The sequence below is a fragment of the Ranitomeya variabilis genome, chromosome 8 (assembly GCF_051348905.1).
Source record: "Ranitomeya variabilis isolate aRanVar5 chromosome 8, aRanVar5.hap1, whole genome shotgun sequence".
Taxonomy (NCBI): Eukaryota; Metazoa; Chordata; class Amphibia; order Anura; family Dendrobatidae; genus Ranitomeya; species Ranitomeya variabilis.
Window position 1 is genome coordinate 66,982,151 of NC_135239.1, and position 27,131 is coordinate 67,009,281.

At 45.2% G+C, this 27,131-nt stretch overlaps 1 protein-coding gene across 2 annotated transcripts in view; it reads left to right on the forward strand.

Annotated features, from left to right (window-relative positions):
* LOC143787567 (flavin-containing monooxygenase 3-like) overlaps positions 1-26,821 on the forward strand; it is a 201,938-nt gene extending 175,117 nt beyond the window's left edge. For both annotated transcript variants that reach the window (XM_077276427.1, XM_077276428.1), the window contains exons 5-9: positions 17,670-17,812; positions 22,340-22,536; positions 24,219-24,574; positions 24,684-24,756; positions 25,310-26,821. In XM_077276427.1, the coding sequence (XP_077132542.1) occupies positions 17,670-17,812; positions 22,340-22,536; positions 24,219-24,574; positions 24,684-24,756; positions 25,310-25,655 (1,115 nt within the window). In that variant the 3' untranslated portion in view covers positions 25,656-26,821. The remainder of the gene's footprint in view (positions 1-17,669; positions 17,813-22,339; positions 22,537-24,218; positions 24,575-24,683; positions 24,757-25,309) is intronic.
* The last annotated feature ends 310 nt before the right edge of the window (positions 26,822-27,131 follow it).

Consider the following 27,131-nt stretch of genomic DNA (forward strand, 5'->3'; position numbering starts at 1 on the left):
AGGAAAAAAAAGAGCATGAACCGCACATCCCAAAATCATACGTTGATCTAAAGCCGCTAGGCAAAAATTTAAATACTGAACATGAGGTTTTCAGTTTAACATTCTGATCAGACTGTATGAAGCCCACTGCCCCTTCACGGCAAACCTCGTAGTGGGTCCTAACGCCCTAACGGAGCGGAGCCGTGCGGCAACCACCACCGCAGCGGCCATGCACCAGCAGGGCGGATGGCCTGTTGCCCCACAGCACCCATGCTGCGAGACTGAGCCCCCAAGACTCCAGACCACGCCGCCCCACCAGCACAAAGCCACAGCAACAATGGCCGCCACACAGCACCAGCACCAAAATGAAAAGGAGTATTTAAACTCACCTTCCTCCAGCTCTTCAGTGAGAGCCAAAATGGGCTAGACCCCTTACTTTGCAGTCTCCTGCTAATTAAAATCACCTGAGCCAAATGGGAGGAGTGCTGGTCCAAAAAAAGAGACAACTACATGCTATGTGCAAAAGGAAAAAAAAAGAGCATGAACCGCACATCCCAAAATCATACGTTGATCTAAAGCCGCTAGGCAAAAATTTAAATACTGAACATGAGGTTTTCAGTTTAACATTCTGATCGGACTGTATGAAGCCCACTGCCCCTTCACGGCAAACCTCGTAGTGGGTCCTAACGCCCTAACGGAGCGGAGCCGTGCGGCAACCACCGCCGCAGCGGCCATGCACCAGCAGGGCGGACGGCCTGTTGCCCCACAGCACCCATGCTGCGAGACTGAGCCCCCAAGACTCCAGACCGCGCCGCCCCACCAGCACAAAGCCACAGCAACAATGGCCGCCACACAGCACCAGCACCAAAATGAAAAGGAGTATTTAAACTCACCTTCCTCCAGCTCTTCAGTGAGAGCCAAAATGGGCTAGACCCCTTACTTTGCAGTCTCCTGCTAATTAAAATCACCTGAGCCAAATGGGAGGAGTGCTGGTCCAAAAAAAGAGACAAGTACATGCTATGTGCAAAAGGAAAAAAAAGAGCATGAACCGCACATCCCAAAATCATACGTTGATCTAAAGCCGCTAGGCAAAAATTTAAATACTGAACATGAGGTTTTCAGTTTAACATTCTGATCAGACTGTATGAAGCCCACTGCCCCTTCACGGCAAACCTCGTAGTGGGTCCTAACGCCCTAACGGAGCGGAGCCGTGCGGCAACCACCGCCGCAGCGGCCATGCACCAGCAGGGCGGACGGCCTGTTGCCCCACAGCACCCATGCTGCGAGACTGAGCCCCCAAGACTCCAGACCGCGCCGCCCCACCAGCACAAAGCCACAGCAACAATGGCCGCCACACAGCACCAGCACCAAAATGAAAAGGAGTATTTAAACTCACCTTCCTCCAGCTCTTCAGTGAGAGCCAAAATGGGCTAGACCCCTTACTTTGCAGTCTCCTGCTAATTAAAATCACCTGAGCCAAATGGGAGGAGTGCTGGTCCAAAAAAAGAGACAAGTACATGCTATGTGCAAAAGGAAAAAAAAGAGCATGAACCGCACATCCCAAAATCATACGTTGATCTAAAGCCGCTAGGCAAAAATTTAAATACTGAACATGAGGTTTTCAGTTTAACATTCTGATCAGACTGTATGAAGCCCACTGCCCCTTCACGGCAAACCTCGTAGTGGGTCCTAACGCCCTAACGGAGCGGAGCCGTGCGGCAACCACCGCCGCAGCGGCCATGCACCAGCAGGGCGGACGGCCTGTTGCCCCACAGCACCCATGCTGCGAGACTGAGCCCCCAAGACTCCAGACCGCGCCGCCCCACCAGCACAAAGCCACAGCAACAATGGCCGCCACACAGCACCAGCACCAAAATGAAAAGGAGTATTTAAACTCACCTTCCTCCAGCTCTTCAGTGAGAGCCAAAATGGGCTAGACCCCTTACTTTGCAGTCTCCTGCTAATTAAAATCACCTGATCCAAATGGGAGGAGTGCTGGTCCAAAAAAAGAGACAAGTACATGCTATGTGCAAAAGGAAAAAAAAGAGCATGAACCGCACATCCCAAAATCATACGTTGATCTAAAGCCGCTAGGCAAAAGTTTAAATACTGAACATGAGGTTTTCAGTTTAACATTCTGATCAGACTGTATGAAGCCCACTGCCCCTTCACGGCAAACCTCGTAGTGGGTCCTAACGCCGTAACGGAGCGGAGCCGTGCGGCAACCACCGCCGCAGCGGCCATGCACCAGCAGGGCGGATGGCCTGTTGCCCCACAGCACCCATGCTGCGAGACTGAGCCCCCAAGACTCCAGACCGCGCCGCCCCACCAGCACAAAGCCACAGCAACAATGGCCGCCACACAGCACCAGCACCAAAATGAAAAGGAGTATTTAAACTCACCTACCTCCAGCTCTTCAGTGAGAGCCAAAATGGGCTAGACCCCTTACTTTGCAGTCTCCTGCTAATTAAAATCACCTGAGCCAAATGGGAGGAGTGCTGGTCCAAAAAAAGAGACAAGTACATGCTATGTGCAAAAGGAAAAAAAAGAGCATGAACCGCACATCCCAAAATCATACGTTGATCTAAAGCCGCTAGGCAAAAATTTAAATACTGAACATGAGGTTTTCAGTTTAACATTCTGATCAGACTGTATGAAGCCCACTGCCCCTTCACGGCAAACCTCGTAGTGGGTCCTAACGCCCTAACGGAGCGGAGCCGTGCGGCAACCACTGCCGCAGCGGCCATGCACCAGCAGGGCGGACGGCCTGTTGCCCCACAGCACCCATGCATTTTGGCTCTCACTGAAGAGCTGGAGGAAGGTGAGTTTAAATACTCCTTTTCATTTTGGTGCTGGTGCTGTGTGGCGGCCATTGTTGCTGTGGCTTTGTGCTGGTGGGGCGGCGCGGTCTGGAGTCTTGGGGGCTCAGTCTCGCAGCATGGGTGCTGTGGGGCAACAGGCCGTCCGCCCTGCTGGTGCATGGCCGCTGCGGCGGTGGTCGCCGCACGGCTCCGCTCCGTTAGGGCGTTAGGACCCACTACGAGGTTTGCCGTGAAGGGGCAGTGGGCTTCATACAGTCTGATCAGAATGTTAAACTGAAAACCTCATGTTCAGTATTTAAATTTTTGCCTAGCGGCTTTAGATCAACGTATGATTTTGGGATGTGCGGTTCATGCTCTTTTTTTTAACTTCTTGAATGTGGTTTTGAGCACCTTGAGGGGTGCAGTTTTTAGAATGGTGTCACTTTTGGGTATTTTCAGCCATATAGAACCCTCAAAATGACTTTAAATGTGAGGTGGTCCCTAAAAAAAATGGTTTTGTAAATTTTGTTGTAAAAATGAGAAATCACTAGTCAAATTTCAACACTTATAACTTCCTAGCAAAAAAAAAAATTTGTTTCCAAAATTGTGCTGATGTAAAGTAGACATGTGGGAAATGTTATTTATTAACTATTTTGTGTCACATAACTCTCTGGTTTAACAGAATAAAAATTAAAAATGTGAAAATTGCGAAATTTTCAAAATTTTCGCCAAATTTCCGTTTTTTTCACAAATAAACTCAGAAATTATCGACCTATATTTACCACTATCATGAAGCCCAATATGTCACGAAAAAACAATCTCAGAATCGCTAGGATCCGTTGAAGCGTTCCTGAGTTATTACCTCATAAAGGGACACTGGTCAGAATTGCAAAAAACGGCCGATCATTAAGGCCAAAATAGGCTGGGTCATGAAGGGGTTAAACCTGACAAGGCACACCTGTGAAGTGAAAACCATTCTTGGTGACTACCTCTTGAAGCTCATCAAGAGAATGCCATAAGTGTGCAAAGCAGTCATCAAAGCAAAAGGTGGCTCCTTTGAAGAACCTAGAATATAAGACATAATTTCAGTTGTTTCACACTTTTTTGTTAAGTATATAATTCCACATGTGTTAATTCATAGTTTTGATGCCTTCAGTGTGAATGTACAATTTTCATAGTCATGAAATACAGAAAAATCTTTAATTGAGGTGTGTCCAAACTTTTGGTCTGTACTGTATGTAAAAAAAAAAAAAAAATCACAAAATAATAAAAATATATTGTACCTAAAAATGAATATTTTAGTAAAGAAAAAGTACAAATGTTTGGTATCGTCCGAGCTATAAAACTGTCCCACTAGTTAATCCCTTCAGTGAACACCATAAAAAATAAATAAAAAAATGAGCCCAAAAAGTTAAACAAAACTCGATCAAATAGACGAATGTAAATAAAAATGAGAGGAAAAGTAAAAAACGTATAGCTCTCAGAATGAAGCGATGTAAAAATAATTATTTTTCCTATAAAATAGTTTTTAATTGTGTTAAAGCGCCAAAACATAAAAATTGTATAAATATAGCTTCCATACCAATTTTCCCACTTGTGGAACGGTATAAGAAAAAAAAACAAAAAACAAATCCTGAATTGCTGGTTATTGTTCGTTCTGCTTCCCAAAAATTAGAGTAGAAAGCAAGAAAAAAAAATTAAATGTCCCCAAAAATGGTACCAATAAAAACAACAACTCGTCCTGCAAAAACCAAACCCTGCTTACCGAAATATGGAAAATATATAGCTATCAAAATATGGCAACGCAAAAACTTGTTTTTGGAATTAAAAGCATTTTTTAGTTCTACAGCAGCCAAACATAAAAACCTGATATAAATCTGGCATCACTGTTATCGCACCCACCCAAAGAATAAAGTTGTCTAATCACCTATACTGAAAAAACAGCAAAAAGGCAGAGATGCTTACCTGCCTAGGCCTCCAAACAATTGCACTATCAGGATGCAGTGGACCCCTGTGGTTAAGATGGCGGCAACACAGGTGCAGAATTACCGATGAGGCAACCACTCACAACCTACCACCAAACTAATGGAGGGGGTGGCTGCTTGGCATATTACTGCACATAAATGGAGATGCACAGCATCCAGGCAGGCCTAGTAGTGACACCCTTCTATTAGATCAGGCAGGCTGGCCAGCGCTATCCAAATGCGCCCCATGTGAACAGACACCACAGTTTACAAGACAAAATGGACCCAACTGCACCCCGAAAAAAAGTGCAAAAAACACGTATAAAAAAATATATATATATGTAAGGTGTTAGTTTATATTTTGGCCAAAATGCGCAAGCTTGTAACCCACGTCACGGGTCCCCACGCTTACGAGTCCTAATTCTAAACAGCAATAGCACAAAAAGAGGATTCAGAGATCCTCCAAAAAATCAGAAAAAAACAGCAAAAAGGCAGAGATGCTTACCTGCCTAGGCCTCCAAACAAATGCACTATCAGGATGCAGTGGACCCATGTGGTTAAGATGGCGGCAACACAGGTGCAGAATTACCGATGAGGCAACCACTCACAACCTACCACCAAACTAATGGAGGGGGTGGCTGCTTGGCATATTACTGTACATAAAAGACTTGTATGTGGCGCTGTTCACATAATGGAAATGCACAGCATCCAGGTTAACAGCCTAGTAGTGACACCCTTCTATTAGATCAGGCAGGTTGCCAAGCGCTATGCAAATGCACCCCATGTGAACGGACACCACAGTTTACAAGACAAAATGGGCCCAACTGCACCCCGAAAAAAAGTGCAAAAAACACATATAAAAAAAAAATATATATATATATGTGAAGCATTAGTCTATATTTTGGCCAAAATACGCAAGCTCGTAACACACGTTACGGGTAATCACTTATACTGCATACCGTAAAAAAATAAATAGAACCAATTTTTCACCTACTATTGAATTGTTCATTCTGCCACTCAAAGATCGCAGTAAGGCTTGGCTCACATTTATTCTGCGCTCTACACTGAGTTCTTACACCGAGATTTCCAGGTAATACTCTAATATGTGATTCAGATGAAAACACTAGCTCAAGATAACCCTCTAATGGGGTAGAAGGAGTCGCTGTGGATGCTGTCTGGCCTGTGATCCAGCAGCGTTTATCTTTTTAGGCATGCATAAAAGCATAGTTGGCTACAGTTTTGTGCATTGCTGAAAAGGACACTGCTGAACAGAGGCCAAATTGAGTACAGAGTAGCTTTGCTGCCTCACTATAGTGAATGAATCCCTCAGGTGTTTCATTTGAATCTTGTCACTCGGAGATTTAGATGGAAACCCCAAGGTTAGTGCTCAGCGTAGAGTACTGGATAAATGTCATCCCAAAGGTCATGTAAAATGTTCCCCTCAAAAGCTTTAAATCAATCCACAAAAAATCAAGTCCCTATTCTGGTCCATCATCTGCTATTGGAAATATAGGGAGTTTCCACATTACTGAGGCTCTAAAAAGAAAAATGTCTCTTCGCACCCCAAAAGAAGTTCAGAAAATTCTGCGCCCCCAAATCCAAATGCTACCCTTCCTTCTGAGCCCCAGTGTGCCTAAACTACATTTAGCGCACACATGTTTGGCAGATGTTTGAAGAGATGAGAGTCTGCCTAATTTATGGGTGCGTGTCTCCAGAAACCCTAACTGTACACAATGTACTTGGGACAACATATTGTGCATTACAACTTACTGGTAACGACAACATACTGGCCATTAGAATGGCAGTTTGCAATTTACACTCAACATCCACTGTTTCTTATAATTTCTTGTCAATGGTATAACATTCTGTGACACAGCTGTGGTGTCAATGCAGCGCCCCAGAGTCCTGGTTGCTGCAGTAATATTATTGTCACCACCTCGCGGCCCGGGGCACCTACTATCTCTTCCCCGCCTGTTCTTACCTCCTCCGGCCCTGTCCTGAGCCAGCAGGGTCACGCTCCGGTCATCCGCCGGCGCTCCGGGGTCCATCCCTGCAGACATGCTGCCCGGGTCCTTGCTCCCATGTCTGCTGCACTTCCTCGTTCCTCTCCCTCTCCTAGGGAGTGCATAGGGGGCGGGCAGGCCAGCTCTCTGGCTTCTTAAAGGGCCAGCCCGTTCCTACTCACTGCCCCTCCTCCCGGCCTATCACCTGCAGGCTGGAGGGATAAAAGGATCTCAGTCACTCCTGGACTCCGCCTGGGCAACTTCTATTATCCTGAAGTTGCTGCTCCAGGTCTGGTCCTGCTATGCTTACCAATCCAGTTTGCCTGCCTTACTCTGTGTTCCTTTTTCCCTAGGATCGTGTCTGGCCTTCTCGGCATCCTGAGTCCTGGATCCTGTACGGTTCCCTGCAGTCTTCAGCCTGCTTCCTAGTTCCACGTTCTGCCCTGTTTTTTCAGTTCATTTCTTCCCAGCCTCCTAGGTCGGTTTAACACAGGTGTCTGCTTCATCGGACCCTCTATTGGTGGTCAAGGGGAAATCCCTGTATAGGGGTCACTCCAAGCCTTGGACTCCTTAGAGGCACCCTGGTGTTGTGGTCTGTGGCCCTCCTTTGGGGTGTCTCCCCTAGTATTTGTATTACTTTACAATAAAGCGTTTGAACCTGCTTTCTTGGTCTGGCTCTCCCTTCCTGGTATCAGCAACCGCTGTATTTGCGGTCCAGAGGGTCCACCCGATAGACCCATTTGTAGGGCGTGACAGATTTTGCCCAGGACATGGACCCCGCTGATGCCAGGTTCGATGCTCAGAGGGAGCTTGCTAGTCTCCGCCAGAGCCAGGAACAGGTTGTTGCGTTCATGCGGACCCTTGAGGCCCTTCTAGGTTCCCCTCAGGGGGTGGATGCATCTTACTCCTCTCATCTTGCAGATCTACATCAAGAGCTGGATCAACAAGGACGGATACAGACCCAGATGCTGGAGTACATGACATCTGTGGACGAGCGGCTCTCGAATCTGCAGCGGTCTCCTGCCCCGGTTGCTGCACCCGTGTTGGATCCCGGTGCCGTAGGAGGCGTCTTCTCTTCCCCTCGTCTCTGCAAACCCACCAGGTACTCTGGGGATCCAAAAATGTGCAGGGGTGTCATCAACCAATGCCAGCTGCATTTCAGGCTTCTCCCTCATCAATACCCTACGGATGTGGCGAAAGTGGCCTTTCTGGCATCACACCTGGAGGGTGAGGCCTTGGCCTGGTTCAACCCACTACTGGAGAGAGAGGACCCCATTGTATCCGATCTGCGGTCCTTCTTGGACACCTTCCGGAAGATCTTTGATGAGCCAGGTCGAGTGGCTTCGGCCACGGAGGAGTTGTTCAGCTTACAGCAAGGTACTCTGTCGGTTGGCCAATACGCCATACAGTTTCGCACTTTGGCTTCGGAGCTTCGCTGGTCTGACGAGCCCCTGATCGGTGTCTTCCGGAGAGGGTTATCCAGTCGCCTGAAGGACGAGCTTGCCATACGAGACCTTCCCGGTACCCTGGACGAATACATCTCCCTTGCCGTCCGGATGGACCGCCGCCTACAAGAACGCACCAAGGAGAGAACCCAGGAGAGAAGACCACCTCGATTGGCGCCCTCTTTTCAGAGGCCCCTGTTACCAGGTAACGCCTCGTCTGCCGAAGCACCCGAACCCATGGAGGTGGATCGTCTCCGGCTGAGTCCCCGGGAGCGTGAGGAGAGAGTCGCCCGGAGGTTGTGTCTCTATTGTGGTGGCTCCAACCACTTCCGCCGGCAATGTCCCAGAAGACCGGAAAACTCCTCCACCTAGGACAGGTAAGAGAGGCCATCCTAGGTGAGAGTGATACCTCTCTACCGTTAACTGTTTCCATACAGGTGAAAATCGGTGACAGGCGGTTCTCAGAGTTGGCGTATTTGGACTCGGGATCTGCAGGTAACTTTATTCAGTGAGACAGGGCTCTCCGCCTCGGCATCCCTATACACCCCCTGCAGCATCCCCGCACCATCACCTCCATTGACGGGAGACCCCTACAAGACTCCGTTGAGGGCATTACCAGTGAGGTGGAGATTCAGATCGGAGCTCTCCATACTGAGAGGATTGCCTTTTACGTGCTACCCACTCTCTCCCCACCTTTCTTGCTCGGTCTGCCATGGCTGCGTATGCATGAGCCAGTCATAGACTGGCGAAGTGGGGAGATACAGCGTTGGGGTTCGGCCTGCCATAGCCATTGCCTGCTGTCCGTCCGGCCTATCCGTTTGCCTCCCTCACCTACGTCCTTGCCTGGACTTCCGGAGGCCTACTGGGCATATGCGGACGTCTTCGATAAACGAGAAGCCGAGGTCTTGCCCCCGCACAGGCCTTATGATTGTCCCATCGATTTGGTTCTAGGTGCTTCTTTTCCTACAGGACGAATCTACCCACTGTCCCCTGCTGAGACTCAGGCGATGTCAGAATACGTCACAGACAGCTTGGCCCGGGGATTCATCCAGAGGTCCACATCCCCTGTTGGAGCCGGGTTCTTCTACGTGAAAAAGAAGGACGGGTCTTTGCGTCCTTGCATTGACTACCGTGGATTAAACGCCATCACAGTAAAGAATAAGTACCCTCTGCCTCTTATTCCAGAACTCTTCGATCGGCTCCGGGGAGCCCGGATGTTCACCAAGCTGGACCTGCGAGGGGCTTACAACCTTGTCCGCATCCGGGCCGGTGACGAGTGGAAAACCGCCTTCAACACCCGTGATGGTCACTTCGAATACCGGGTGATGCCCTTCGGACTGTGCAATGCACCAGCCGTTTTCCAGGAGTTCGTGAACGACGTCTTCCGTGACTTGCTGTACGTATGTGTTGTGGTATACCTAGATGACATCTTGGTTTTCTCCCCAGACCTACCCACACACAGAAGAGACGTCCGATGAGTTCTCCTTCGATTACGGGAGAACCGCTTGTACGCCAAGTATGAGAAATGCCTCTTCGAGCGGTCTTCTCTGCCGTTCCTTGGATACATCCTCTCTGACTCTGGGCTGGAGATGGATCCTGATAAAGTGTCGGCCATCATGAACTGGCCTCGGCCGGTCGGGATCAAAGCCATCCAGCGCTTCTTGGGATTCGCCAACTACTACCGGCAGTTTATCCCGCACTTCTCGGATCTGGTCAAGCCCCTCACTGCACTCACACGCAAGGGAACACCTGCTAATGGATGGGCCCCAGAGGCCGAGTGCTCCTTCCAGGCTCTCAAACGGGCCTTCTCCTCCGCACCAGCCCTGCACAGGCCCGTCGCTGAGAAGCAGTTCTTTCTGGAGGTGGACGCATCCTCCACAGGTGCCGGGGCCGTCCTCACGCAGAGAGCCGCCTCTGGACGTAAGGTCTCTTGCGGCTTCTTTTCGAAGGCCTTTTCCCCCTGTGAGCGGAATTACTCCATTGCTGACCGTGAGTTGCTTGCCATCAAAATGGCCTTGGAGGAGTGGCGTTACCTCCTAGAGGGAGCGGTGCACCCGGTGGTGATCTACACCGACCACAAGAACTTGGCCTATCTCCACTCTGCCCAGAGGCTCAATCCTCGCCAGGCCCGTTGGTCTTTATTCTTTGCTCGGTTTGACTACCGTCTTCATTTTCGTCCCGCAGATAAGAATGTCAAGGCTGACGCCCTCTCCTGGTCTTTTCTTACCGACGATCATGAGGAGGAACCTCGTCCCATCATCGATCCATCCAAGGTGATCATGGTTGCACCGCTCCGACTGTCGCAGGTACCCCCAGGGAAGACGCTGGTGCCTGAACCTAATCGAGAACGCATCCTTCGCTGGGGACATTCCTCCTTACTAGCCGGGCACGCGGGTCTGACTAGGACCCTACAGTTGATCGGCCGGTACTACTGGTGGCCTGGGATGCGTCAAGAGGTGACAGATTACGTCTCTGCCTGTTCTTCCTGTGCCCGCAACAAGACCCCCAAACGGCTTCCCGCCGGTCAACTCTTGCCCTTGCCTATACCATCAAAACCATGGCAACACATTGCGATGGACTTCATCACGGATCTTCCTGCATCCTCCGGGAATACTGTCATCTGGGTCGTGGTGGACAGATTTTCCAAGATGGGTCACTTCGTTTCTCTGCCTGGTCTTCCTTCGGCACCCAAGCTGGCCGAGTTGTTTGTTCTACATATCCTCCGGTTGCATGGGTTACCCTCCAACATTGTTTCCGATAGGGGAGTTCAATTCGTGTCCCGATTCTGGTGGTCTCTCTGCAGGAAACTCGATATTACCTTGGACTTCTCTTCGGCTTATCATCCACAGACTAACGGACAGGTGGAACGGGTAAACCAGGTGTTGGCAGGTTATCTACGGCACTTTGTCAACGCACACCACGACAACTGGACGTCCCTACTGCCTTGGGCGGAGTTCTCGTACAATAATCATGTTGGTGAGTCTTCACGTAACACTCCATTTTTTATTGTATATGGGCAGCACCCGAGGATCCCGACCCCCTTGGACATCGCAACTACCAATCCTGCAGCAGAGGCCGTGGCTCGCGACTTCCCCGACATCTGGAACAAGACTCGTGTAGCTCTTGAGAAAGCATCCCAGCGTATGAAGGACCATGCCGACAAAAGAAGACTTGATGCCCAGATGTTTCAACCGGGTGACAAGGTATGGTTATAAGCCAAGTACGTCCGCCTTAAGGTGCCCTCTTTCAAGCTCGGACCTCGGTACATCGGACCGTTCGAGGTGTCCCGGAGACTCAACGATGTGTGCTATCGGCTACGACTGCCTCCTTCTCTGCGAATACATAATTCTTTCCACCGTTCCCTCCTCAAGCCTGTGATCCTCAACCGCTTCTCCCAGGATCCGGGAGAGCGACCTCCTCCTATCTCGGCCAATGACGAGTATGAGGTCAGTGCCATTCTGGACGTGAAGAAGAGAGGGCGTGCCACATGGTACCTGGTCGACTGGAAGGGGTTTGGTCCTGAAGAGAGGTCCTGGGAACCGGAGGGCAACATCCATGCTCCTCGTCTCCTACGTCGGTTCCTTGCCAGTCGCCGCCCGGGGGGGGCCTGGAGGGGGGGGTACTGTCACCACCTCGCGGCCCGGGGCACCTACTATCTCTTCTCCGCCTGTTCTTACCTCCTCCGGCCCTGTCCTGAGCCAGCAGGGTCACGCTCCGGTCGTCCGCCGGCACTCCGGGGTCCATCCCTGCAGACATGCTGCCCGGGTCCTTGCTCCCATGTCTGCTGCACTTCCTCGTTCCTCTCCCTCTCCTAGGGAGTGCATAGGGGGTGGGCAGGCCAGCTCTCTGGCTTCTTAAAGGGCCAGCCCGTTCCTACTCACTGCCCCTCCTCCCGGCCTATCACCTGCAGGCTGGAGGGATAAAAGGATCTCAGTCACTCCTGGACTCCGCCTGGGCAACTTCTATTATCCTGAAGTTGCTGCTCCAGGTCTGGTCCTGCTATGCTTACCAATCCAGTTTGCCTGCCTTACTCTGTGTTCCTTTTTCCCTAGGATCGTGTCTGGCCTTCTCGGCATCCTGAGTCCTGGATCCTGTACGGTTCCCTGCAGTCTTCAGCCTGCTTCCTAGTTCCACGTTCTGCCCTGTGTTTTCAGTTCATTTCTTCCCAGCCTCCTAGGTCGGTTTAACACAGGTGTCTGCTTCATCGGACCCTCTATTGGTGGTCAAGGGGAAATCCCTGTATAGGGGTCACTCCAAGCCTTGGACTCCTTAGAGGCACCCTGGTGTTGTGGTCTGTGGCCCTCCTTTGGGGTGTCTCCCCTAGTATTTGTATTACTTTACAATAAAGCGTTTGAACCTGCTTTCTTGGTCTGGCTCTCCCTTCCTGGTATCAGCAACCGCTGTATTTGCGGTCCAGAGGGTCCACCCGATAGACCCATTTGTAGGGCGTGACAATTATTCCTCCACCAGGGGGAGTGATATTACGTCTGGAGGCAATAAAGGAGATCTCCTGTCCAGGTATCACAAACACACCACACACTTCACACTCCAGTCCACCAGGGGGAGCAAAGGTTCTATCTATTAGGCCACTCCTCTCAGTTGGGTAAAACTGGTGGGTTGGTTAGAAAGTAGGGAGAAGCTAGCTGGATTCCATCCAGTGAGCATCAGACAGAAGCTGACTGGGCTTCATACAGACAGTCGGATCCAGATGGAGTTTGGCAGAAGCTGGCTGGAGTGGGTTCCAGCCAGATCCAGACTGCGGTCTGTGGAAGACGAGGGTCCACGGAGCTGCGCCTGCCCCACGTGCGGCAGCATCCAAAGAAAGAGACATTGAAAGGAAGCATGTTGTAGTGAGTGAGAAAAGAAGGCATAGCAACAAGTGGATACCAGAGAGGATAGTAGACGAGAGGAGCTGCATCCTTCTGGTGCACGTTCCGGTAGCCAGAATACCGAGGGAGTAAAGTGCTCTACGCCATTGCTTCAGAGACTGGCAGGACAGTCAATTTCAAGTTGGCTGCCCGACCTAAAATACCTAAGAAGACACGGTGGCAACTTGTGGGGGTCGGGGCATCTCTAGGGTCCCTATAAACAAGCCTCAGGCCATCAGTCATACGGGTTTTGTTCTATCCGACCATGGGGAACAGAGAGAAGAGTAATAACAGTGAGGACTTCATTAGAGCAATAAGCTCCACATCAATATGATCACTGCACCCCTAGATGAATTCATTGAGAGGTTTAGTTTGTAAAATAGAGCCACTTATGGAAAGTTCTGCTGTTAGGCACCTCAGGGGCTATTCCAGTGGGTTATGACACCTGCAAACCATAACAATAAAATCTGCACTATAATAAGGTGCTCCTTCTCTTATGAGCTGTAGATTTCTCCCACATATGGGGCATCTGTGTACTCACGAGAAATTGCACAAATATTTTGGGTTCTATTTTCTCCTGTTACTCTTGTGAAAATAAAAAATTGAGACTAAAAGAACATTTTTGTGAGAAAAAATGTAAATTTTTGTATTTTCACGGCTCTACATTATAAATTTCTCTGAAACCTGGGGGTTCAAGTTGCTCCCCACACATATAGCTACATTCCTTGAGGGGTCTACTTATCAAAATGGTGGTCACTTGTGGGAAGTTTCTACTGTCTAGACGCATCAGTGCTGTCTAGACGCATCAGTGGCTCTTCAAATGTAGCAGGGCATTCACTAATGATTCCAGTCAATGAGTCAAATGGCACTCATTCCCTTTCCGAGCCCTCCGGTGAGCCCAAACAGTAGTTTCCCCCACATACGGGGAACCAGAGCGTACTCAGAAGAAATTGCACAATAAATTGTATGTGCAATTTTTCCTATTACCCTTGTGAAAATTAAAAAATTGGGGCTAAAACAACATTTCTGTGAGAAAAATGTATTTTTTTTTTATTTTTACGGCTCTACATTATAAACGTCTGTGAGGCACCTGGGAGTTCAAGGTTCTCATCACACATCCAGATACATTTCTGAAGGGGTCTAGTTTTGAAAATGGCATCATCTGTGGGGAGCTGCAACTGTTTATACACATTAAGGCTCGCCAGACACAACATGGTGTCCGCAAATAATTCCAGCCATTTTTGTGTTCAAAAAGTCAAACGGTGCAACTTTCCCTCTGAGCCCTGCCGTGAACCCAGACAGTAGTTTTCTCCCACATATTGGGTCTCAGCGTGCTCAGGAGACATTGGACAATAAATGTCTGGGTCAATTTTCTCCTGTTAACCTTGTGAAAAAAATCGGGGCTAAAAAAACATTTTTGTGGAAAAAAATGTGATTTTTTTTATTTTATGGCTCAACATTATACATTTCTATGAAGCACCTGGGGGTGCAAGGTGCTCACCATACAACTATATAGGTTTCTTGAGGGGTCTAGTTTCCAAAATAAGGTTACTTGTGGGGAGCTTTCACTGTTTAGGCACATCAGGAGCTCTGCAAATGCAACATGGCATCTGCCCTCAATTCCATCCAATTTTGCTTTTGAAAGTTCAAACGGTGCTTTTTCTCTTCTGAGCGCTGTTGTGCATCCAAAAAGTATTTATCCCCCACATATGTAGTAGTATAGGTGTGCTCAGAAGAAATTCCATAACAAAATTTTGAGTCTATGTTTTCTTGTTACCCTTGGGAAAGTGGAAAAAAATTAGGTCTAAAGTAAAATTTTTGTGAAAAAATGTTAAATGTTAATTTTTTTCCTTCCACATTCCAGTAATTCCTGGGAAGCACCTGAAGAGTTATTAAACTTCTTGAACGTGGTTTTGAGCAACTTGAGGGGTGCAGTTTTAGAATGATATCACTTTGTCAATTTTATGCCATATAGGCCCTTTAAAGTCACTTCAAATGTGATGCAGTCCCTAAAACTATGTTATGTGACATAACTTTCTGGTTTAAGGGGGGGGAAAAAATGGAAAATTGCAAAATATTCCACATTTTTGCCAAAGTTTCTTTTATTCCACAAATAAATGCCAGTCATAACAAATAAATTTTACCACTTTCATCAAGTACAATATGTCTTGAAAACAACAATCTACGAATCAGTGGGATCCGTTGAAGCGTTCCAGAGTTATTACCACATACAGGGCCACTGGTCAGAATTGTAAAATTTGGCACAGTCATGAAGTTGAAAACATACTGGGGGGAGGGGGGTAAAGGGGTTAAAAATTCAGATCTGGTATCTCAGACAGATAAGTCCTTACACATGACTTAACATAACTAAATAAACGCTTTGCTTAGAACCACCATCAAAAGTGACATGATTCATTTAAATAATGATGTCAGCCAAGCTTAATCATGTGCTAGTAAAACATTTTGTAGCATTGCATAGATCTTAACATAGTAAAACAACAAGCCTTCATATTGCATTATGTATATATTTTTTTAGCATGATACGGGCTCTGCAAAATGTAAGATGATGGCACTGTGCAGCAACTGATTTCAACACCAGTAAAGTGGGACCTGTGTATAGTGGTCCATACGCCCTCTGCTTGCCACCATGCGATGCTTCCCTAATTTACTCTACACCCATAGAACCACTGACCTCACCGCGAGGGACCATGCCACAATTTTTATCCCATATAATATTTGAGGGACACAGAGGCACAGTACACACATGTACCTCAGTGCCATAGATTTCTTATACATTTGAAGTTATGTGGTTGAGCAGTTGAAACATTTTATAACAAAAGAGCTAGCATGCAAATATTATTGACCAGTATGCAAATTAAAAATATCTTGTAAACTGGGTATAAGAAATCATTGAGGCATGCCTGATGTAGAGCACAACAATAGGCCGTGTCCAAACAGGACGAGAGTGGAGCTCAGCCCAGAACTTCAGACAGGGGCATAACATTGGTCCTCAATATTCTTGACCTTTGTTGATCCTAGCTGTTATGAACCAGTGGCTTTGGAGCCGCATGAGACTTTCTCAGGAGAAGTGGAATCTATACTGACCGCAGACCCTGAACTAACACCGCAACTAGAAGTAGCCGTGGGGTGTGCCTAACAAACCCTAGACACCTCGACACAGCCAGAGGACTAAATACCCCTATAGGTAGAAATAGGAACACTATCTTGCCTCAGAGCAGAACCCCAAAGAATAGGCAGCCCCCCACAAGTATTGACTGTGAATAGGAGAGGAACGACACACACAGGCAGAAAACAGATTTCAGCAAAAGAGGCCACTCTAACTAAACAGGGAAAGATAGGACAGAATACTAAGCGGTCAGTAATAAAACTCAAAAAATATCCACAGCAGAAAATACAAAAAGATTCCACAATCTAACTAAAGATATGGAATGTATATCTGCAACTCCTGAGAATCCAGCAAGACTAAGGGTACCGTCTCACAGTGGCACTTTGGTCGCTACGACGGCACGATCCGTGACGTTACAGCGATATACTTAGGATCTCGCTGTGTCTGACACGCTACTGCGATCAGGGACCCCGCTGAGAATCGTACGTCGTAGCAGATCGTTTGAAACTTTCTTTCGTCGTCAAGTGTCCCGCTGTGGCGGCATGATCGCATCGTGTAACAAAGGTGTGCACAATATTATATATGATGTGCGCACAGTAATCAACGGCTTCTACATCGCAAATACGTCATGAAATTATCGCTCCAGCGCTGTGCATTGCGAAGTGTGATCGCAGTCTACGACGCTTGAGCGATAATGGAGCGACGCTGGAGCGTCATGGATCGTGCCGTCGTAGCGACCAAAGTGCCACTGTGAGACGGTACCCTAAGAAAATACTGATACAATCTAAGCTGGACAAAAAAACACTGAATAGCACTAAAGTGTTAAGCACACAGCAAGTGTCTCACAAAAAAACAGGCACTTATCTTTGCAGATTTGGCAGCAAGGCAGGAGGGAACCAGGCAAGGACAAAACCTCCAAAAACAATGGACAACTGGCAAGGACCAATTAATCCTGCAAGCCTAAATACCCCAGTCAGAACTGCAATTAGCAGAATCACCTGACCAGGACTGCAACTCAGGGACAACTGCATTACCACCTACAGCCACCGGAGGGAGCCCAAAAGCAGAATTCACAACACCTAGCCCCCTATCATAGATTGGCAGTCCCAGTGTTGCCAGTTTTGGACAGTTCTCCTTATTGAAACATTTAGTAGATAAATCATTGATATTATCAGACCTACAGCAGTGAGATGAGTAAAGAACATACCAATGGAAACAGGGACCCTGCTCTGGGATTGAGAAGCATAAACCTGGTGACAGATTACCATTAAACAATTTGAAATAATGTTTTGATGGAAAATATTTTCTAAGGCCCATCACTACAGTATATCTGTGAATTCGCCTTGTTTGCTGTGGGTAATGCTGACTGATATTGTCATTGTATGTACAGTATGTCTATACAGTATGTACGGTATGTTAAGAATATTATGTATGCTATAAATACTATTTTCAGTTTACCTACGTATTTTGCGTTTTTTTAAGGTATTGAAAAGTTTAGAGGTCAAGTACTGCATTGTCGAGAATACAAGAGGCCTAATGAGTTTGAAGGGAAACAAGTTTTAATAATTGGAATGGGTAACACTGGAGTTGATATCGCAACGGAGTTATGCACAAAAACCTCGCAGGTATATTTCACTCTGTTACAATAAACTAATTTAGAGTTATAGATTTATTTTTTAACAATAAACGCTTCTGGTTTTGAGGACCTTTTTAGCGTTGAATCTCTGGCGTGAACTTGGGACAGACCATATAAGAGGCGCAGTCCATGCCTCATTATTTTAGTTGGAGGCGCGCTGACTGGCAGATAGATGAGCTGTTACAGCTATGAGATCTGTAGATTTGGAAATGTGACTGGAGCTGAATGCATCCATTCTGGACTGCTAGTTGCCACATTCTGGTAAACTATGAAGTGGACTATGGCACAAAGATGCAGAATCAATACTCCAGAAAAAGGGAGGATAGAAATTGTGATGCAGTGACCCCTGTTACAGCAAGGGGGCTCTGTGTATGCTCCTCGGGATATGCATGGAGGCGTATCTGTGGTTATAATGATGGTGGAACAGTGACTGGCAGAATTGTAAATGGCCGATATGTGTCGCAGAGGGAGTCTGCGCTGTAAGCCTGAAGTAATGTTGTTGTTATGGGACCTGTAGTCCCACAAGTGTTTGTATAATTGTGAAGGGAGGCTTACAGGGCTAGTTATGAGAGCTGGGTGGGTAGAACTAGCCGCACACACCTCCCATCTATGGGAGTGGTTACAACTACATAATGTGACCATGGTGTGGTCATATGGTTCCTGTGTATGGACCTGAATGTTCTCTGTAATGGAGAGTGTGAGATCCTGGATGTCTTGTGTGTTGGGAGGTCCTGTGTGTGGACTGGATCCCTGAATAGCACACTGTGAGGCCATGGATCTGAAGACTGGTGTGTTGGGAGATCCTAGGAGTAGGATCTGATCCCTGAAAATCGCATTTAGAGACTTGTGTGTTGGACGGTTCCAGGTGGGGACGGACGTCCTGAATAGCGCACTGAGTGGCCTGTGATGGAAGTCCTGGGAGTAGGACTTTCTGAATAGCATAACCTGAACTTCCTGAAGAGCACATGGGAAGGAGTAGATGCAGAGTCTGCAACGGCACTGCACTGGGGGAGCTACAGTCCTGAGAATCTGGACTGTCAGATGGCCTAGTGAGCAAGGCATTGTCCGGGATGATGATCCCAGGTCAGCAGCTTCCCTGAGGAGAGAGGACTGACAGAAGTCAGCATGTGGAGCAGGAGCTCCTGGAAGGTAACATCGAGAATGGGGAACTGTGTGCACTGATGAGGGTCAGTAATGAACTGTGTGGTCTCCCACGGTAACTGGACGAAGTGAGGTCCAGCATGTTTAGAGACTGCAAATCAATGTCGTTTGTGCTATATGACTAGCGACATTGATACGGTGTACGGACACCCCCAGGAACTAGTCAAGGAGGGCTGGTGAGTGTAGTGTCTGAACTGTGAGTTAAAGCCGTACAAGAAGTATCTAAGTTAAAGCTGCAACTTAATGTCACCTGTTGGTGCCAATTGTGTTCTATGAAGTTTATACTGAACTGTGTATAACCCGGTTTATGATTGCATAATTAACCGCATAGACTGTTTAAGAGGAAAATTGTCCCTGTGTGACTGAGTCCCGTTGCTAAGCGAATGTCCCCCAACACATGCAGTAAGTGATATCTCACAAAATAATAAGTAGGTCATCTGCTGAACTAATGGAGACCCAAAAGAATGATCCAGGTTGCACAGTAGACTTGATACAACATTATTACCAATACGTTTTGAAGTCTTAAGACTTCATAGGGATAAAACCACATACAAAGAACATAGCTTCACAGTACCAGACTTAAATAGGAAGTACATTCAAATAAAAGGCGCCAAAAAGGAACACATGGAGGGTCAGTGACTCATCAATTTATCAGTATTAATAAAGCTCATTGGAGAGGAAATTTGTTGATAATTGTTGCTGATAAACTCTTCATATATTTAAATGTTATCTGTTCTTTCTCATTCATCTATGAAACAACACATGTCCTCATGTGGCTTACCGCATTCCTACCCACTATCACAGTCACACTCCCTGGTCCTTACTATTATTTTTTAATCAACGTAAATACTTTTATGCCCAAAAATCACAAAAGTATTCTAGGAGTGATACCTTTATCACAAAAAATATGTTTTTAAGCTTTCAGAGTATAGAGGCTCCTTCTTCAGGTGAGATTACAAATTAGGCTACTAAAAAAGATAGAACAAGGGTGTTTGGGGGCTCACTGTAAATAACCTTTATAAAAATGAACTTTTATTGAACAAATGCTAAAAAAAAAACGACCCCGCGAGAGTGAAGAAAGTGCAAAAGTGCTAAACAGTAACAGAGATAATATCAGGGAGGTGGTCTGATCCTAAGAACTAGGTCCTAGAAACACCTGCCTGTCTGCGGAGGTCGGCACCTCATACATAGATGGCAAGAATTGGTGCACCCACTCACACAGCGACTGTTCCCATAGTAACCCCAGTGGCCCTAGATAAGGAACAGATAACAATCAATTATATCCCCGATACTGTACACCTCAACTGTGGAATGAATGTTCATAGAGGAATATACAAGGAAGATTCCTCAAACTCAATATACTGAGGAAAAATCTCAATTGAGGAATCAAAAAAAGTGCAGTATAAAAAGTAAGGATAAGCGATGCATCATAGCCTAGACTAGAAAACTGAATCCATGTCCTGAAGACAGTGCAAGGGTCAGTGCAATACACACACCAAAGGATCGGTGTAAGGAAGAGATGCTCTCTCTCTGATGCTGGAGCCTGCTGCACACCTTCCTATTTGCGGAGGTTGGCACCCTAAGTTGACGAGAGATGGTGGCCCCACTTGTGCATCGGCTGTCCATAGACTTCCCTGAGTAGACCTACAGTTAGACGCAAAGATAGCAAAGGTAAAATGCATCAAAATGACTACAGGTAGAAACCTGAGGGCACTAATGCACAGTAATATCAAGAGAGGTTCGAGGTGGGATTCCTTCTATGAACTAATGAAAAATAGTACACAATAAGGTATTGTGGTGCAGTGAGCAATGTTACAGCCAGGGGGCGCTGTGTGTGCACTTCAAGATGCACTTGGAGGCATAGTTGTGATGAAACAGTGACTGGCAGTGTTGTGAATGGCCGATATGTGTCGCAGAGGGAGTCTGTGTGGTAAGTCTGATGTAACGTGATTGTTCTGGGACCTGTAGTCCCTCAAGAGTTTGTGTAGTGTTTTTTAATAGTCAAGGGAGACTTACTAGGCTAGTTGTGTGAGATGGGCGGGACAAGCTAGCCACACATCTACACTCCCATCCAAGGGAGTGGTTAAGGGTATATAATGTGACCAGGGTGTGGGTCACATGGTTCCTGTGTTTGGATCTGAATGGTCCAAATGCAAGGACCTGGAAGTCTGTGTTGGAATTCCTGAATAGCACATGGTTGGGATTTGGCACTGAGTGGCCTGTGTGCTGTAGGTCCTGGAAGCACCTAGAGACCGTAGACCTGGACGGTCTGTGTTGAGGACCTGGGACTGACGTGAAGTCAGCGTGAGGAGTGGAACTCCTGAAAGGTAACCCCGGACAAGGGGATTATAATATACGACAGAGAAGCCTATCTGCTACATGAACTGACTGATGTCCTATAATGTTTCGTGACTGTAATGAAACGGACTGTACCCAGTCTGGTTTATGCGGAGTTTAAATAAACCATGTGGGCTGAATTGTGTGAGGTGCCGTGCCTGAGTGCTTGAATCCTATGCCAAGCGAGTGTCCCCCAAGACACGTAGTGGGTGAAACGCTACAGTATCTAATGGGTAAGTGTGTTTAATTAAAAAGAGTGATGGTCTGTAAAATACTCAAGTAATAGAGGAAAGTCCCATGCATGCATCAATATATACATAGACTATCATTAAGGTATGATGAGAGAATGCGGCACTACGTTAGACAGGCACTGTTCAAAAGATATCAAAGCTATCTGTAAACCTGCGTTGTACAGTCCTAGTACACATAGATGCTGGGTGTCATAAAGCATATCCATTGTACCAAAAGGAAATTAATAGATATATGACATTTCCCATCAGAAATGCAGTGTGAGTAAAACAGATAAGTGGAATAACCTGTTCTCACTAAGGAGACCCAATGATACAGGCTAAAATAAAATGAAAAGAGGTTATAAACAGGTTATTAATCTTTAGATGGTACTGCTTCTACTGGGATGTAGAATCAGAATAGCGACGCGTTTCGCCCATTACTACGGGTTCATCAGGAGATCAAAAAATGGATAGGCATCGTGATGGATCTCTTTTTGCTAGGTCACTTCTTTTTTTACTTCATGTTGTGATGTACCTTTCCTTTTTTCAATTTTTTTTATTTTCCACCTCTAATGAGATTTACAGATACTGACAAATTGATCAGTTACTGACACTCCATGTGTTCCTTCTTGGTGCTTTTATTTGCAGGATGTGCCTCCTGCAAATTACCTTTGATAGATTTGTGTTAGAAGGACCACAGTTGGGTGGAAAAGACTGACATTGCACTATTACCCATAGCTCATATTTCCGATGACATTGCTATATTTGACCATTTTATATTTTCACAGGTATATCTTAGTTCTCGACAAGGAGTGTGGGTTTTCCCACGGGTTGAAAAAGGAGGACTTCCTTTTGATTTGCGATTCATGCGCCGTTACCAGACCTGGATAAATAATGTGTTGCCAGGACCTGTGTCTCGATGGATGCTAAAGAAATATTTGAATGAACACTTTAACCATGAATTGTACAACATACAACCTGAAGGGTAAATGAAAGGATATGATGATATAAAAGGAGTATGTCCCCTTCTGTGCACAGTGAATTTGGATTGTGCATATCCATCCTTGAAATACTTTTTGTCTTTATCCAAATAGGTCCAAAATTCTAATCAATTTATTTTATTTTACAATTTTATAGTTGAATACTAATTTTCCAAATGTATAGATGAAAATCCCCTAGACATAGTTCTGAACCACAGTATATTTAACTGAGGGCGATGACCTTACTACATTGTGTTTTTACATTGAACTCAGCAATAACACAGTATGCAAAAATTCCCAAGCTTTTTTAGCTCTGTTGCAAGGTGGATATTTACTTTCAGTTTTATCCTGTCGAGCTAAGGCCTCAGCTCATCAAAGCATTTTTGCCAGAATTCTGATGTAAATTGCTTTGAAAAGTTGCAAAATATTGGTGCAACTTGGAGTTGCACTTAAACTTTAGCTCCTATTTTGCATTTTCATCACAGTTTCTCCCAGCTACCCACAAATGAGCAGAGCTGGGTGGGTGGAGCTGGGGTGTAAAGATGGTGTGACACCATGGCTCATCTAATATATGATGAGCTGTGACGTTCCTTACTCCAGAAATATTACTCTAGTCAAAGACTGGTGTAAGATTTCTCCTGATTCATTAACAGGTAAGCACCGCTTCATGAATTCGGAGAATCTGTCTCCTCCATGCCCTTCTCATCAAGACCAGTGAGAAAATCACTTGTCTTGGTGAATGAGAACCTCTGTCTAGTTAAAACACACACACTCAATGAGAGGTTCTTCCAAGTGAGCAGCAGAAATAAATTTTAACATACTAAGTGTGTATAACAGCAAAATAACACAAACTTATCTTAATTTTGAAAGGTACCAACCATTGCGTAGGTGTAACACCTCATCAGTCCTGCCATTTTGAAGATGATATGGCGAAGTCACCTAGCCATTATAATTTGACCTTTGTGAATGTCACACAGATCCTTATATTTGGTCATTTTTTCTGTTTCAAGAGTATCTTCCAGAACTGAATGTTCACTTTCAACCAGGTCATGTTCTAGTTCATTGCAAAGTAGGACCACAAGAGATGAAAGGTTTAACAATTGCTATAGCTATGGGCTATGACACGGAGCATACAAGATATAAGGTGCAAAATCTAATTTTGCATTGTTGGCGAATTTACATTAGTATGTCTTCCTTTTCTGGAGATTTGCAGTGGTTATCAAGGGATTTTACACTTCATGCTGTATTTCACTGCTAAGTGTGTGTGTGGGGGGTTCCAAATAAAGGCCCACATACACATTAGATAGCTGTCGGATGAACATTTGTTTGGCCAACAGCTATCTCACCCAACTCCACCATACACAAAAATGCTTGCCTTGGCCATGCGCTCATGTGTCCTCTGGCAGTGGCTTAACTCAAATTAAACAGGTTGGATCCTTCTCTCCCTGAGATCATCTGTCGGAGCAGAGGTGGGAGGCCCCCCATACACATTAGATTGTTGGCCGATATTGCCAGTTGTGGCTGACTTTAGTCTAATATGTACAAGGGGGCACTACTCTGATATAGGAATCCCATAAATCATACTGTTTTATCAACTATTTAAAACTTGCGGCAATTTTCTTTAAGGTTTTATCTCATGTTCCTATATTTAAACTTGCTCAAGTTTATATTATTATTTTAATTACAGAATTGCATGGAAAGAGCCTTTGGTGAATGATGAATTTCCAAGCCGTATTTTGTCTGGTTCAATCATGGTCAAGCCACATGTTACAAAGTTCACCGAGACATCAGTCCATTTTGCAGATGGATCTGTTGTGGACAATCTTGACGTGGTTTTGCTCGCCACAGGCTATGACTATAGTTTCCCTTTTCTGGATGAAGCTATTGTTAAAAAGGATGAAAGCAAAGGATCTTTTTACAAAAAGATAATCCCTCTGGGAATTGAAAAGCCTACAATTGCATTCATTGCATTTGTTCTTGCCGTTGGGCCAACTATGGTAATGGCTGAACTTCAGTGTCGATGGGCCACTAGACTTTTTAAGGGTAAGTAATTTTTAAAACAGCAAGAAAAGAAATACTGTAATAAACAGAGATAATTATCCTTCTCATAAATTTGTATCAATTATCATCATACTATTATTTGATTTTGAAGGATTACACAAACTTCCATGCAATGAAGGAATAAAAAATGAGATGCTAAAGGATGAACGGCTTAGGAAGAAATGGTAAGTTCAAAGATATCATTATATATATTTCTTTATTTCTAGATGTGGGTCATTGCGAATCTTTAAGATTTGTATTATATCTTATCAAGGGAAGATGAGTTTTTTATCACCTTCCAGTTCCCTATATTTCCCCATTCTGACATCATGAGTATTATCAGCATAACCACTGAACTATGTGATTGGCTGAAACTGTGTTGACTGCTGTAGTTGGGAAGTCACCGTTGCAGCCAAAACACCAATCTCAGCTGTAGCCGGGAGCTGGCACTGGACTCCAAATTTTTTGTTTTGCAAGTAAGCAATTTGTTTGGGCACAAGCTTTTTAGGAGTTGAAAACCCCTTTAACAACCAACCGTTCTGTTCCAAAAATTATTCTTCAGTCTATGTAAACAGGCCAGTAAAAAATGCCAACTAACTTGTATACTGAGCTTTAAATGCTATTGTGGAAATAACCATTTAATACATGTTGCTCACATGTTGGACTTATATTGATGCGATGACTTTAAAATAATTAATACTTCAATGATTTTTATTATCTTTTTTTATATACAATAAGGTTTGCAACAGCTGTCGATAACTTTCGCCGTACAGATTACATCATGTACATGGACGATCTAGCCTCAGATATTGGAGTGAATATAAACATTTGGAAGCTATTTCTAACAGACCCAGTTTTGGCATGGAAGGTTGTTTTTGGACCCTGCAATCCTTATCAATTCCGTCTGACCGGTCCAGGAAAATGGGCTGGAGCCCGAGAAGCGATTTTTACCCAATGGGATCGAATTAAAAAGCCCCTAAGAACAAGGGTGATAAAGCAGAATCAGGAATCTCATTGGATAACACTTCTGCCTTGGATCGTTTGCCTTTCTATTTTGATTTTAGCATTTTTCCTAAGAGCGTGATATGTGGAAAAACTGCTAAATAATAATGTGCTTGTCTCACTCAAAGCATCATACCAGTAGATGTATTTTTAATTACCTCCTCCTTCAGCCTTAGGAAATATATGCACAGTGTACACAATAAAATACTTACCTTTTTCTGTCTTATCCTGTTTCCATCACTGCTCGAGTCTTCTCATATACTATGTGATTGCAGTTTTGTCTAGCTGGCTCATACAGCGTTTTCTGAGTGTACTGGAAGACAAATTCTCAATGTTCAATTAATATATAAGATTCACATCAAGGTTCTCAAAGTCTGAGGGCTTGTGCACACGACTGTATAAATCAAATGTATTTTTGATGGAGAGCACTCGTACCCATGTTATTCAATGAGACGAAGTGTTGAGAGGAAAAATATTGCAGCATGCACGATTTTCCTCCTATTATTAGATCACACTCAGTCATCCAAGTCTAAGGGTCTGTGACCGCACTCTGATGTCATCTGATTGTGGTCCGATTTTTTTTCCTTAGACATGGATGGCTGAGTGCGACCTATAACTGGAGGAAAATTGTGCATGCAGCTATTTTTTTATGGACAGACTGAATGGAGAAGTTAAAGGGTTCTTTTTTCTTCAAATCTGAGAAAATCGGATCACACTGATCAAACTCTGATAAAACTCGGAACAGAGTCTGATCAGAGTGTGATTAGCATAATCAGACTGATTTTCTCAAATAGTAAACCGGTCGTGTGACCCCGGCCTTATATTGAAAAGGCAACGGTTTGCTATGTGATCCCGCTAGTCAAAGCTGTATTCACATTGCATAGAACTGGACCGGTACAGCACTAGAAGTAGGAAGAAGCAGTGATCAGTAAGTATTTTAATGCCTGTACTGTGCATCACTGTGTATTACCTATGACTAAAATCAGAGAGAATAAAAAGAATGCTAGAGTGATACTTTCTGACGATCAATTATATGAGCTTTTTTTTCTTCTCCATTGTGTAATCTGTATAACAGTATGTAATCTATCTATTTGCAATTGCATTTCTGTTTGTAAGATTTTCAATTGGATCAATATATAACCATGTATGCTGTGCTAACACTATTGTGTTACTTCTATTTTGCATAGTTTACATTAAATTATGGAGATCAGAATTCAGAAAAATAAAAATAAACAAAATGGAAAACTGCTCAGGGTATTGAATTCCTTTATACGGTATTTATTTAATTTGACTGCCTCCTATTGCCTTCTTTAATCTGATAGATTATTGACAATAATCCATACTTTCTGATTGTATATGACCTATTTTACTACACAATGCCTTTTTCATTATAAAGCAGAGTAAGTGCTTTCATGAAGACTCCTTCGAGTGGTAACTCCGCTGCCTGCACAGGGTGCTGGACTGCTGCTCATATTAATAAGCTTTCAATTAGACACCAGGAAATATTTCTAAATTCGATTTCCCACAATTTGTCAAATATTCCTCCACAATTCGATTC